General features: G+C 36.9%; 1 protein-coding gene across 6 annotated transcripts in view; it reads left to right on the top strand.

Annotated features, from left to right (window-relative positions):
* Positions 1–13691, top strand: part of ITPRID2 (ITPR interacting domain containing 2) — a 38960-nt gene that overhangs the window by 10887 nt on the left and 14382 nt on the right. For all 6 annotated transcript variants that reach the window (XM_027126656.1, XM_027126636.1, XM_027126617.1 and 3 more), the window contains 3 exons: positions 5436–5508; positions 9148–9236; positions 10579–11787. In XM_027126656.1, coding sequence (XP_026982457.1) covers positions 5436–5508; positions 9148–9236; positions 10579–11787 — 1371 coding nt within the window. The remainder of the gene's footprint in view (positions 1–5435; positions 5509–9147; positions 9237–10578; positions 11788–13691) is intronic.

The raw sequence follows: 13691 nt of genomic DNA, 5'->3' as shown, positions 1-13691 counted from the left end.
ACCCCTTTTCTCTCTCAATTTAAGATTTTGATTCTCTGAGAAAGCCCTGAGAGAATATATCCAAACTCAGATCAATATTGCATAATAGTTAAAAATACAGGCTTTGAAATCAAACAGGTTTGAGTTCTGTTTGGGCCACTGAATTGCTGTGTGCCTTTGGGCAAGCTTTTCGTAATGTATCTCAGTGGAAGGTTAGGTGTGAAGAAGGCTTTGAGGGTAGGTCTGGGAACATGAACGTGAAGACATTTCCTGAAGGGGAGGATAGGGAATCTTGAGGAAGAAGGTTTGAAAGGCCACTGAAAGGATTTCTGCAACCCCAGAAGACCAGCGTTTGGCTACTTTTTTTTTTAACCTAGTGATATTCTTACTATTTTACATAAATTTCAAATTGGACAAGGTAAAAATATTTGTTTTGATGAGGTTCACCTAAAACTGCTTTTGAATAGTCAGAGGATAACTTATGCATTGGAGCTGTATACCTTGGGGCAGGAAACTGAACATTATCAAGCACCTACCTTGTGGCAGTCACTGTACTAGGCCCTTGAAGTACTTTTCTCTCTTCAGTGTGTGAGGCCAGCAGTGCTGGTCTTATTTTACATATGAGGAAACAGGCACATATGTACTGCTAACGATTTGTGGCTATAAATTATACAATGTGCAATTTTTCTTTTTAAAATTTATTACAGAATAGTTTTAGTAATAGCTCACAGCTGTTTTAGAATCACTTGCCATTGTTTTAGGGAACTAGGAAACAGGATAATTGATTCTGCCCATAAAATGTCCTCTTAGGTGAGTGTGTCTCTCTCACATCAGTTAAGATTTTTTATTTATTGCAAAATTTCAATTGCTGATACAGCTTTTTTTGTGGTCTTTGAATGCACCTCTTAATACTTTAATTCTGACTAAAAAGTGAAATAAAAAGGGAGCAAGAGCAGCCCTTTGAAATATTTTACATTTTTTGTAAGCTTCTTTATTTCTCATTATAATGAGTTCAGAAAATGACAACTTTAATTAGAACCGTTTTGTTCCATTTCACTGTTCGATTCTTTTTTTGGCTTTGTTTTGGTCTAAACTTGTCCTAGCATTCATAATTGAAGTGTAACCTCTTGCCTTCCTTTAGGGCCCCTCTTCTGACAATTGGATAGAGTGCAGATACTTGTTAGATACTTGCAGACCTGATTTGGTGACTCAGATGAGGAGACACTCGTATTTTGCTTTTTAATTTCTAGAATTCCTGAATTCTAAGCCAGAGTTGTGTTTTTGTTTTTTAAATTACTGATGCCATACACAAAAGTTCTTTACAACATTTATAAAGTGCTAGACAGATGTACTTTGGCAGCAAGTGAACATTTAATAATAGGCTGGTGTTTTGGTTTTTTTTTTTCTTTTTTTTTTTTTTGCTCCCTCTGCTGGCAAAAGCAGTTAGTGAAGAAAGTAACAACATTGAAGTGAATATTTTTTTGAAGTACAAAATTATAGGCATTGGTGGCTTAAGGATAATGGAAGATTTTTGTTTTCAAAAAAATATATGGTCAACCATAGCTACATTGTAAATAACAGGGAATTTTAAGGATAATCCTTATTTTTCAGACATATTTCCAACATGGATAAAAACCTCCTAGAATTGTGTTTTTAATCCCTTTGGGAACTTTAAAGAAAGCTTGTAGAACAATGGATAAAGAAAGGAAATAATGTGTTTCTTTAATTTCCTCTTCTCCCAAGCTTGTTGAATCATACTGACAAATGAAGAGAACAATCTTATTAAAGCAGACTTTTAGATCCCATTCAAAGTAGGTCATTACTGTTTTTCTTTTGCACTCCTTTCCCTTGAGGTTTGATTCCTATTGGGAACTTTCTTCCTTTTGTAAAAATAGAAAATAAATATAAGCTAGAGCACGCACACGCTGTCAGTAAGCCAGTTTTTAAACAGATTAACTGAATGCCCACTGCTTTGGGTGACTAGGTAGGAGAAAATGTTGCAGATGCGGCTCTGCGCATGAAGCTGCCTAGTCCCTCTGAAGCAGAAGGTAAGATCTGACAGTCACCAGGAGCAGAGAGAACTATTTAAATGTAGAAAGAGTTAAATAGATGACAAGACTGACCTAGGCCTTGGAGAGTGAAAGTGACTATCTCTTATGATAAGCAAAAAAGGCCAGACACTATTTTCAATTAAAAGTCAGTTTGCCATATAAAAAATATCTTGCAGACTGTTTTGGTGTATCTAAAAGTTGTAAAACCCCACTCTTGAGTTTTCTGATTCTTAGTGACTTGCTTGGATAATTCTTGTGTTCTTCTTGAAATGATTTATTTTGAATAAATACATCATGGTAACTCTCTAGAGCCATAAATTAGTAGCATGAATGATTCACAGTTAAACCAGAATGATTTTACTCAGTAAACAATTGTTCATCTTTTAGGCGTAAAGGAAAATTTTCTCATGCTTAAACGCTAGAGGAAGGAGAACTTTTATCTGTGTGTTTCTGTAGATAGGTTGTCCTGTGTCTCTTACTCTATAAATAAACATTTAAATAAAGATATTATTGGCAGCATATACAATTTTTTAAGCTACTGAAGTTTTAGTAAATGTTTCTAATCCTGTCTTCACACTGATTGTTGATTTAACTAATATACCTTATTACTTAGTTTTAGCCATTAAGTTTCAGGATTCTTTTTATTCTATTTACTGGCCTGAGTTAAAGTAATCCCAAATCAGTCAAATACCTGACAGGTAGTTAAGTTGTTCTGTTGGCCTTTCAGAATGAGACGTGAATTTGAATCTTTGTACAAACCTGCTCCTTTTGAGTACACCGTAAAGCTTACTATGGTCCGGCTGGTTGATAGGGTCAGACATAGGACAAGAACTCACGTCATCCCATGCCCAGCCCCCTGCCCCTTTTTGGAAAAATAATGCTTTCCTTTGAATTTTTTTGAGGTATCATTAAAAATTAGACAGAATTGTAATTTTTGAAGTTCCAGTTTTGGATTTCTGCTGTATAGGTCTCTTTAAACCTTAGAGGAAGGGTGATTTGAGTTAGAACATTCTACGGTGTTACTGCTCTATAAAACATAGTACAATAGTATTGTGCCTAGAAGATATGTCTTAGTCAAGATAAATGTGACAGATGTTGAAAAATCAAACTAGGTATCTGCGTGGTAGCAGGACATTGATTCAGAAAGATACAATCTTTGTTTGATTAAAATATTTTTAAAATGTAGTAACTCAAATGTGTGAATTATTCTAAAGCTGTTGTCCTACAGCTTTAAATCCCAAAACACTGAGACCAAGTGATTTTATCATTTTGGTTTACTGGGTTGTTTTGGGTTTTTTTTTTGTAATTTTTATTATGAAAAGTTTCAAACTTACCCAGCGTTTAGAGAAAATAGTATAATGAACACCCATTATCCGCCACTCAGTTCGGTTATCAATATTTAGCTATAGTTAATTTAATAAAAGACCAACTTGTAGCAAATGACCGGAATTCCACTGAGGATTTGAAACCATGGAATAGGAAAAATCCTGCCACATAAATCTAAGTTCTGTGTTTGCATTATAATTTTCTGTGGTGCACCCCATCTTGAATTTGACGGCTTTCCTCTGCACAACTGTAGCCAATAATGAAACCTAATAAGCTATGAAATTCAACCATTAACACTAGCAAGTCTATTTCTGTCTTCAGCAAGTGATTGATGATTTTGCTGAGTAAGTAGGAGGAAGGATCCTAACTTTAGTAACTTTATTAGTAAAATATGATCCTGTCAGCTCATTTTTAAGGGTCCTGTTCTTCTTTTCTTTCAGTTAATTATGGAGTTTGTAGTAGAGGGAGACAGGGAGTGTTTTTTGTTTTTTTATTGTCCATGGAGTAGCAGCATCTTGAAGGATAATATACTGAGGATACATATTCATTAAAGTCATGTTACCTTGTGACTAATTTTATAAATCTAAAGAATAGAATATGTGATAATTCTGCATTTAAAAATGAGAGATCATAATCTTTTGCTTAAGCTGAGATTCCTAGAATAAAATTAAAGAGACATTTAGATTTCTGTTATACTTTTTTTGGTCTGTTTGATATTTGGTTTACAGAAAACTCTTTGAAGTAGGCTAGTCCTGAATAGAGGCTAATAATAGACCTCCTGTTGACTACAAAGAGAAAATGCATTTTGTTTCTTTGCACACAAAACAATAGTTTTCCTCTTGAACTTATGTCTGCTGCTTTGAAGAATATGATTTTTCAATAAAAACAAAGATAGTAGAAACCATTTTATATATGATTTATAGGTGATGGTTTTAAGTGACCAGTACGCGTTCAGTTTTCAAAAGATACATAAACTTGGATTCATGTTCAACTATGTAGAACAAAGATATCACAAATCAGAGCAATTTCTAAATTGGGTAATATCTTTAACCTTTGAAGTTTTTTCTCATGTTGGCTATTCCACTTTTACTCCTATGGAATCTTTCTTACTCTAGAATGGAGTCATAGCTCAAAACTGCGAGGGTTCAATCTAAAACCTGTTTGCTATTTGCTCTCCAGCTTGTTCAAGGCTGAAAGCCCAAATGTTTGGCTAGTTTGCCCACTTTACTAGGATGTTATTTATTATTTTAAGTACTAATCATTATAGGGTAAAGAGTGGGGCGTTAGTAGCATACCCCCGCAAATATTTACTCTTAGTATAGGGTTAGTTATGTTAGGATAGATAGAGTATTTGGGGAGTGAGTGTGATGAGTAAAGAATCTGGAAATTCCTAAATTATGTAGTTGTTTAGGTAGAAAAAAAAGACAGCATAAAAGGACAACTTCTGTGGGTTTGGTATCTTTTTGAGCATAATTTTCAGGGAGGATTTATGGCTAAGATCTTTCAACATTTTAGTCCTATAATGAAACCTGCTTTTCTACCTACAACTCCCAAGTTATGTCTTAAAAGAACATTTGTGTCAGGACAAAGCAGTCTTCCACATGAGTGGTTTTTGATACCTGAAAATTTGTGGACTTTTATAAGATTTTGCAGTGGGAGCATGATTGCCATTTTTCAAGATACAAGACTTGTAATTGCTTCAAGTGTGTGCCAGTGTGCTGCAGTGAGTGTATCAGTATTTCTCCTGGGATTGACCTTACACTTTGAAGTTTAACATTTAGAGAAGAACTTTTAATTTTGGATCTGTTTTTCATTTAATGGTAACTTTTTTTAATGAAGTAGTTTACACATGTAGTTATTTTTCGTTGCTAGCTATAAGCTTGCAATCCTGTTGTTAACTGAAAAATAGATCGTAAAATTGAGATGTGGGACATTATAGCGATTTTGAGATAGGATGCACTTTTTAAATATATAAAGCATTGGTACCTTCTTAGGTTGGTTGTTTAGTAAATGACTATTAAGAGGTGTTCTTCTTTGCCATAGATTCTTAAGTTTTAACTACTTAAAACTCTTCTTTAGGTTCAAAGTACAGAGGGAGAAGCTCCTCATGTTCCAACCACTTACCAGCTAGGTCTTAACAAGTCAAAAAGAGGTAAGTAAACCAGTACTTAGTAGTTCCCGAGCACATTACCAAAGCATCTTTGGGGGATTTGGAAAAGGTATTTTTTTGTAATCTATCAGTGTTTGTAGTACCTGTAAGTGTAAAAAGAAGATTAGGAACACAGCTGTGCCTGCTTCATTATGGTTTGGTTATAGAATTTTTTTTATCTTCCTGAAGACTTTTGTGCTCATAAAGTAATTTTAGTTTGCTTATCTTGTAATGACCTCCTTACACAATTCTGTGTATTCTAAATATTTTTTCAGTTCTACACAAGGGCTAGATGGGAAGTGATAGAGCAACAGAGTCAGGCCTACTTTTTACATGGTTGGGATTGAAATGTACACTTGTATTATCCACCTCTGGGTTTTTATTATTTAAATGCGACTCCTAGGTGTAATAAATGAATGTGCCTCTGGCAGAAAACACCAGTCAGTCTCTCAGCAGTAGGTAAAGCTAGTTAAATTCAAACTGTAAATCAAAGGTCAGTGGCTCAGACATTGTTCTTCTCTTGAATTATTATTGACCAAAGAACCTTTGAATCCATTTCTTTCACTTTTAACTTACAACAGAAAAACATGTCTGATCATCTTTAAAGTCACAAAGCTTTTGAGATTTAGAGAAAAGGAGAGAGGAAGTTAAAATGACCACTGAAGGTAGGAGTGTTTATTTTTAAAACTTTACACATGCTGAACCACCCTTTTTTTTTTAAGCAAAGATTCATATGTATGTTCCTAGAATAGGAAATTACATGTTTGTTCTCTTCTGATCTCTGAAGTGACTTCATATGAGACAATTTGCATATAATTTTTCTTTTATTGCAGTATGATACTGAGAAACAAGAGCTCCACTCTCACTAGGTCATCACAGTTCTGGTCAGACACAAAATGAACTTTCCTGCTTAATCTTCTTCCCTTTGTGAGTCCATAAATTTATGTATGTGTTCCTGAGCCATAGGCAGAGTTCACAGCCATCCAGGAATCTTTGCTTTAGATAGGTAGACAAGGGATGCATTGGAAAAAGCAGCTTGCCCTGTGTAAAAAAGAGGATAAAAACAGCATAATTACTTTAAGATCTTTGAAGAGTAAGCTTCCTGTGGTGGGAAAGATGGAATGTGGTTTTTATTCACATCTGGGTTTCTTCCTCTTATCTATGTAGGAGCACTTATTTCTGGTGGCATAAGTAAAAATGGTAACATTTTTTTTGAATCACATCTTTATAAAGTAACAGTAAAATGGTTTTGTGCGTGTGCATGAGAGAGAGGGAGTGAGAACAGTACAGTGTTTTAGTCATTTTTTGAAAGTAGCCTATCGAATTTTGATAATGTGATATGCAAATATCTTAAATTAATCATAGTGGCAGACTTAGAATCACTGGTATAATATATTCATTTCACAAAGTTAGTAAAAATGCATACAATGCATGTATAAAAATACTTCACACTTTAGTAATAGAACTTTTGAAGTTACAGTGATCTTAATCTCAAATCCAGTCCTGGGATTTACATACTGAAGAAGAGAGGTTTAGTGACTCAACTCATGTCACAAGCTAACATTCAGTAGGTATATTAAGAGCAGTCCAACATTTTTCTAATTACTGAAGACATTCAATATTCTCTTTAGTCTAGCAGAGTATATGGGTGTCCTGTTTACGTTTCTCTGCAATACTGGATAAATAGAATTTCCACATCTGTTTTGTTCTCACTTTAATGTTTGCTCTAACTTCCTAGTTTTTAATTAGAAATAATGTCTTATCTCTTCAGTTAGGACAGAGGTCTATTTCTTTTTAATTGTACCTTTTTCTTTGGTGAACTGTGTTTTTTGTGAAACTGAAACATCTGACTAAAGAACCTCAGTTGTGATTTGTAGTTTACAAAACAGTTTCACTTATGTTCTACTTAGTTTCTGAAGTAACCCTGTGAGGTAGAATGATTATCCCACTTTTTTGGAGGAGAGACGTTATTGCTTATGATGATAAAGCCGAAACTTGAACCCAGGCTTCCTTGTTCTTTTCCACTGCCTCACACCTGCTCTGAAGCCTGAGCAGTCTACCCTCGACCTGATGTGTGTGAATTCAGGCAGGACTAACCGTGGAGAGGTGCACTCGGCACAGGCTGTAGTATGCTACGGATAAAACAGATCTTAGCAGAGAGAACCTGAACGGAGCTGGTCAGGGCTTCCTGGGCTCTTTTGCAACTGCCCTTTGCCCAAGCAGATGGGGCAGTTTCACTTCTAAATCCTTTAAGAAACTGTTTAATTCTGTTGTTGCTTTAAGGAGATAGTTATCATTGATTCATTCAGCAAACATTTTTTATTGTTGGCTTGGTCTAGGTACTTGGGATACAAAGAAGAATAAATAATGTTCCTGTCTTCAGAACGCTGACAATCTAGTTTTTTTTAAAAAAAGACATGCAAACACATAATTATGGTGATGACTCCTATGACATGTTAATCATCTTCTCAAATAATAAAATGCATAATCAGTACCTGTGGTAACAGCTTATTCCAATTCACTTTCACAATTATTACAATTTACCTAGATTTATCAAGGATATGGATCAATTCCATATATTTCATTATGCAGTTTTGTTAATTTCAAAACAACATTACAGAATTATTTTAAATTTTTAATGGGAAAAAAATTATTCTGTTTCATGTTGCTCCAGATTGAACCTAAGGTTATTATAATATTTTTCAAAGTCAGGCAACCTGTAATTAATTTTGGATTTTATTGAAACATATTATTAAGTACTTTCTATTATTCAAGTCTTAAATGAATGTGGACTTGGTAAACACACTTTATTTAGCCTGTTGCTTTTTAAGTCCTGTGGAACTTGACTATCTCATGAAGTGTCTCCCTCAGGAAATGTAATAGCTGTAAAGTCTCCCCCACTGTGGTACTTGTAGTGTGGTTGGGCATGTGATCAGGCCAGCTGTGTTCAGTTGGTCATTTTAGTTACTTAAAAAAAAAATTTTCTAGGTTATACTAACCAGGAATTAGAGTTTTGAGGCCAAAAAATAAGCAAGTTTATTGTAAAATTAACAATATTACCTACTAGTTGAACCTATGTGATTGAGTTTCATTCAGTTGTTAAGAAATAACTTTCATAACTTACAAATGTTTGCATCATTTGAAACATCAGAGACATGTAAGTACTCTTGTGTACAACTTATTTAATTTGTTGGCCTTAATTGTATTTTTATTTTCTTATTAGTGAAGGTAATAGAAGTTTTTACACACTACATTTAAACTTCTGATTTCACCTACTACGTGTCTTCACATATTTACATAATGAAAATGGTTTACTTTGGGACTTTATTTTTATTAGAGCCATTTTTCATTTCAGGCTCTTGTCCTCCAAGGATAAGACATTAATTGGATTTACCAAAAAATACATTATAATTAGAGCTTAATTAGCAACTGAACACTGAGGATTTCTGATCTGATTCAGTTTTGTTTGAATTCAAGTTACTTCCTATGCTTTGAAGCCACAATTTTGCATAAGTGATGTATACTTTTCTAAGAAAGAATCACTGTTGTGTATCATATATCTTTTGGGAATCATATATCTGTAATACTGTACTCATTGAAGTCTTATTTAGCAGTTTTGTATAACTAAATTTCTTTTGGTAGATCAACTATTACGTACTGCAAGTCAGCACTCTGATAGCAGTGGTTTTGCTGAAGATTCGACAGACTGCCTCTCCCTTAATCATCTTCAGGTAAAATTTCCTATTGTAGTAGGCACTGTGATTAACTTCTGTATATTTAGGTGGTTTTTCACTGGCTGTATATTTCAAGACCATCTGTGTAATCTTTATTTTTCAAATGACGATAAGACTAAAATTCTAGGATGCAGATGTTATCTGAGCATTTGACTGCAAATTTTAGGTTTCACTAATTCTTCATTTCTCTCTGAGAAACAACAAAAAAAGCTTCTCCTTTATTTTTGCACCACCAGTAAACAGAGTATTTTAATCCTTAACCTATTCTGTCTATTATTTAAAAAATTTTTTTCCCGTCATTGTGTTTCAGTATTTTACAATAATTATTTAATAACTAAAACTGTGGATCCATAGCTTGCTGAATATTATCTGACTGTTATGCTATAGTGTGTTAGATAACCCAGAAAATAGCCACATCTTTATCCCCATCGAGCTTATAGTTTATGTGTGCAGTACACAGAATGTACATGAAAAGTGTTTAAAACATCTGTAAGGAAATTTTAAAGAAAATTGGAATAAGAGAAAAAGAGAACCTAAAAAAGCCCTTTAGAAACATAGCATTTAAGGAGTAAGTTTCTAAGGAAACTCAGAATAATCCAGCAGGCATAAAAATTGGGAGATGGAGGAGAAACTTTTAAAAGGAAAGCTATGGCCAGTGGAGTGAAAAGGTGAGAATTTGTTTATTCTGAAATTGAGTAGTTGAGCAAATAGTTCTGATGTATTAAATGATGCAAAAGCATGAATGGAGAGTAGATCAGTGATGAAGAGAAGATATGAATGTTAACTGTTTTTTCAAATAAGAATGATAGCTTAAGCGTTATAGGTCTTTTTGTCTTTTTCATACAGTAATGACTAAGGGAAAGGGCTCTAAGAGAAAGAGAGCTTGATGCAGAAAAATCTGGGATGAAACTGGAGAAATACCCTAGCCCTGGAGAGGATGTGATCAGAAGTACAGGTTGGAGGGATTAGCTTTGAAAAGAGATACAGTTTTCTTAATGGAGAGGAGGGAATGATGAGGAAAGGTATGGGGAAATTTGTAGGTGTTGGGAAAGAAGTTAAGAAATGTCTGTCCATTTTCTTTGTGTCAGTGTCATATGTTAGAAGAAAAGGAGTGGGTATTGAAAAGGGATTTAAGGAAAATAGTAAAGATCTGGAATAATCTTTGTGAGAAAGTGGAGGGGTTGTTGATCAGGGGCACTGAAAGCAGTTTAGAACAGCACCAGAGCCAAAACCAAGGTGGGAGACCCCAAAAGTATAGAAGCATCGTATCAGTTTGGTATTTTGTTAATGCTACTACTTATTTGAATTCTCCATCCTTCTACCTGTTTTCTTTTCACAGGTTCACGAGTCCTTGCAAGCCATGGGGAGTAGTGCTGATAGTTGTGACAGTGAGACAACAGTCACATCATTTGGTGAAGACCTTGTCACACCAACAGCACAAGACCAGCCTTATTTTAATGAATCAGAAGAGGAGTCTCTTACCTGTCCTCAGATGGGAAGAGAGAAGGCAGCAACAATTGCTGACAAACGGTCAGATGGCCAGGATTTCCCCCAGTGCGAGACTGTTGAGAATACAGGACATCAACAGTCCACCTGTAGTGCAGGGGATCACGTTACTGAAATTACTGAAAGGAAAGAGGTTGTGTCTCCAGCACAGCCAGTGGAACTACTGAGGGAAGCAAGTGCTGAAAGTGATGTGGATAAAAGCAGTGAATGTGAATTTGCCCAGTATACCACCCACCATATTCTTAAATCATTGGCTTCTATTGAAGCTAAATGCAATGAGAAGGGTGCTGAAAATACAACTGGGCCTCCCTCTTCTGTGGACAGAGTTAATACAGCTTTGCAAAGAGCGCAAATGAAGGTTTGCACTCTGTCTAATCAAAGAGTGGGGCGTAGCTTGATAAAGTCAAAAGATCTGTTAAAACAGAGGTACTTGTTTGCAAAAGCTGGCTATCCTCTAAGAAGGTCTCAGTCTTTACCAACCACCTTGCTGAGCCCAGTAAGGGTTGTATCCTCTGTCAATGTTCGGTTATCCCCTGGAAAAGAGACCAGATGCAGTCCACCTTCCTTCACTTACAAGTACACACCAGAAGAGGAACAGAAATTAGAAAGAGAGGCGATTGAGCATGATGGTCAGTCTTTAGTTAAGTCCACCATTTTCATCTCTCCATCATTTGTGAAGAAAGAAGCCGCCGCCCAGAGTGAGGTGAACCGGTTGGAGGAGTGCCATCAGCAAAGGACTCCGGCCTGTTCGCTGTATGCTCCGGCACCTGTATCTCAGTCCACCTGCTCCCTTCACTCTGTCCCCTCCGAGTGGCAGGAAGGGCCCCTGTGTGAGCACATGAGAACTCTGAGCACTCACAGCATTCCCAACATATCAGGCACCACCTGTAGTGCCTTCACTTCCCCTCTTGGGTGTCCTTACTCACATAGACATGCTGCCTACCCTCACCGAGTGTGCTCTGTGAACCCTCCTTCTGCCATCGAAATGCAGTTGCGAAGAGTGTTGCATGATATTAGAAACTCACTGCAGAATCTTTCACAGGTATGAGAAAAAGTTTATCCTTCTTACCTTTTTTTTCTTTTATTGGTCTGAGTACCTCTTAATTTTCAGGGAAGCTGGGACCCATCAGGCCTGAGCTACCTCAGCCTCATTTTCCTGCATGCCTCAGCTTATCTGTACCTGCCCCCTCCCAGCGTCTTCCCTCCTAGCTCAAGGGAACAGCTGTAACTAATTCTGAACAAGGTGAATTTCTCTGCTCACAATCTCCCTCCTTTCTAGAGAAGAGATTTTGCTCATTAGGTCTCCTCCCTTCTTTAGCCTCTCCTGCACTGTCATTGTCTTAGTCAAGTTGTCTCTGTTATTAAAAGAACTTCCCTCTCAAGTACTGTCTGTCCTTTTCTTTTCCATCTGACAGTGTTCACCACCTCTTCTTTCTAAGTTTTCCTCCCCTTGGCTTCTGTGTCGCCGTATGTTCTCCTGGTTCCACTCGTTGCTCTCTGACTAAGCTTTCCCTTCATCTGCTGACTCCTGATGCTGGTCGCCTGGCACAGAATTAGTCTGCTTCCACTGAGTTAAAAGGCTGGGACCACCCCAGAAGAGAAAAAATCAGGTAAAGTGTGAATTTGAATAAAAACGGTCTATGTGTCTTGTCACTTTTAAAGTCATCGCTCTCAGATTTGTTAGTGGGCTGGAAATAATTTCCAAAATAAGCTTTGAAAAGAAGTAAATTGTCTCTTGGTTTGCCTCTCACGTTTCCTTTATTTTTTAAATTAATTAATTTATTCATTTATTTATTTTTGGCTGCGTTGGGTCTTCATTGCTGCGTGCGGGCTTTCTCTAGTTGCGGCAAGAGGGGGCTACTCTTCGTCGTAGTGCATGGGCTTCTTGTGTTGCGGAGCATGGGTTCTAGGCGCTTGGGCTTCAGTAGTTGTGATGTGTGGGCTCAGTAATTGTGGCTCGTGGGATCTAGAGCGCAGGCTTGGTAGTTGTGGCACACGGGCTTAATTGCTTCGCGGCATGTGGGATCTTCCTGGACCAGGGCTCGAACCCGTGTCCTCTGCATTGGCAGGCGGATTCTTAACCACTGCACCACCAGGGAAGCCCTACATTTCCTTTCTAAATCTCTTTCTAAACTACTTATATTTAGACAGTTGAGGAAATGAAGAAAATGACAGTGTAATGTAATGATCGGGTTATTCAGTTAAGAGTCGAGAGGCATAGAGTGTATATAATAGATCCCTTATCATGGTGACATAGTAGACAGGAAGCCACTTGGACAGTAAAAATGAAAGTTGGAACTTTTCAAGTTATGTAGTAAAATACACCTTCTTTTAAGTATAGATTTTATCCTCATGATGATTGTCTCCTAATGATTTTCAGTCTAACCAGAAAGTGGGTGTTTCTTCTTCCTCCTTACAAAATGTAGTTCTATCTACATGTGAGACATTTAACCTTTCAGCTGCAATTATATGAAGCTGGGGATTCCCAGGGTCCTGTCCACCTGCATCCTCAAGTGCACCTGTCTAGGCCAACTTGTTCTGCTCTAAATGCAGTCTTCTCTTCAGTGTCCCATCAGTAACTCAGCTAACCCTCACACCACCCCACCTCAGTAGACAGATGCTCTTCATGACCTGGCCTCTGCCTCTCTCTCCAGGCCCATTCCCTGTGTGTGTGCTCCAGCCACACTGGACTCCATGCAAGCCTCTACACAGGCGTGTGTCCCTAGGTGTCTGTTTCTTTACACATTCTACTTTTTTTTTTTTTTTACCTGGAACACCCCGCCCTTGCCTTTCTTCACCTGACCAAGTCCCTTTTACCGTTAAGGCTCAGCTCAGGGGTCACCACTGTCGGGAACACTTAACTAATCTGGATTTTTGCTTGTTCCTATCATAGCACTCCCCATGCTGCCCCCAGCCAATATTATATATATATATTTTTTTTACTTC

The sequence above is a fragment of the Aethalodelphis obliquidens genome, unplaced genomic scaffold (genome assembly GCF_003676395.1).
Source record: "Aethalodelphis obliquidens isolate GAN/ISIS:26980383/991018 unplaced genomic scaffold, ASM367639v1 scaffold2, whole genome shotgun sequence".
Lineage (NCBI taxonomy): Eukaryota > Metazoa > Chordata > Mammalia > Artiodactyla > Delphinidae > Aethalodelphis > Aethalodelphis obliquidens.
The sequence above is the reverse complement of the archived record's forward strand: the minus strand, read 5'-3'. Positions and strand labels throughout refer to the sequence as shown.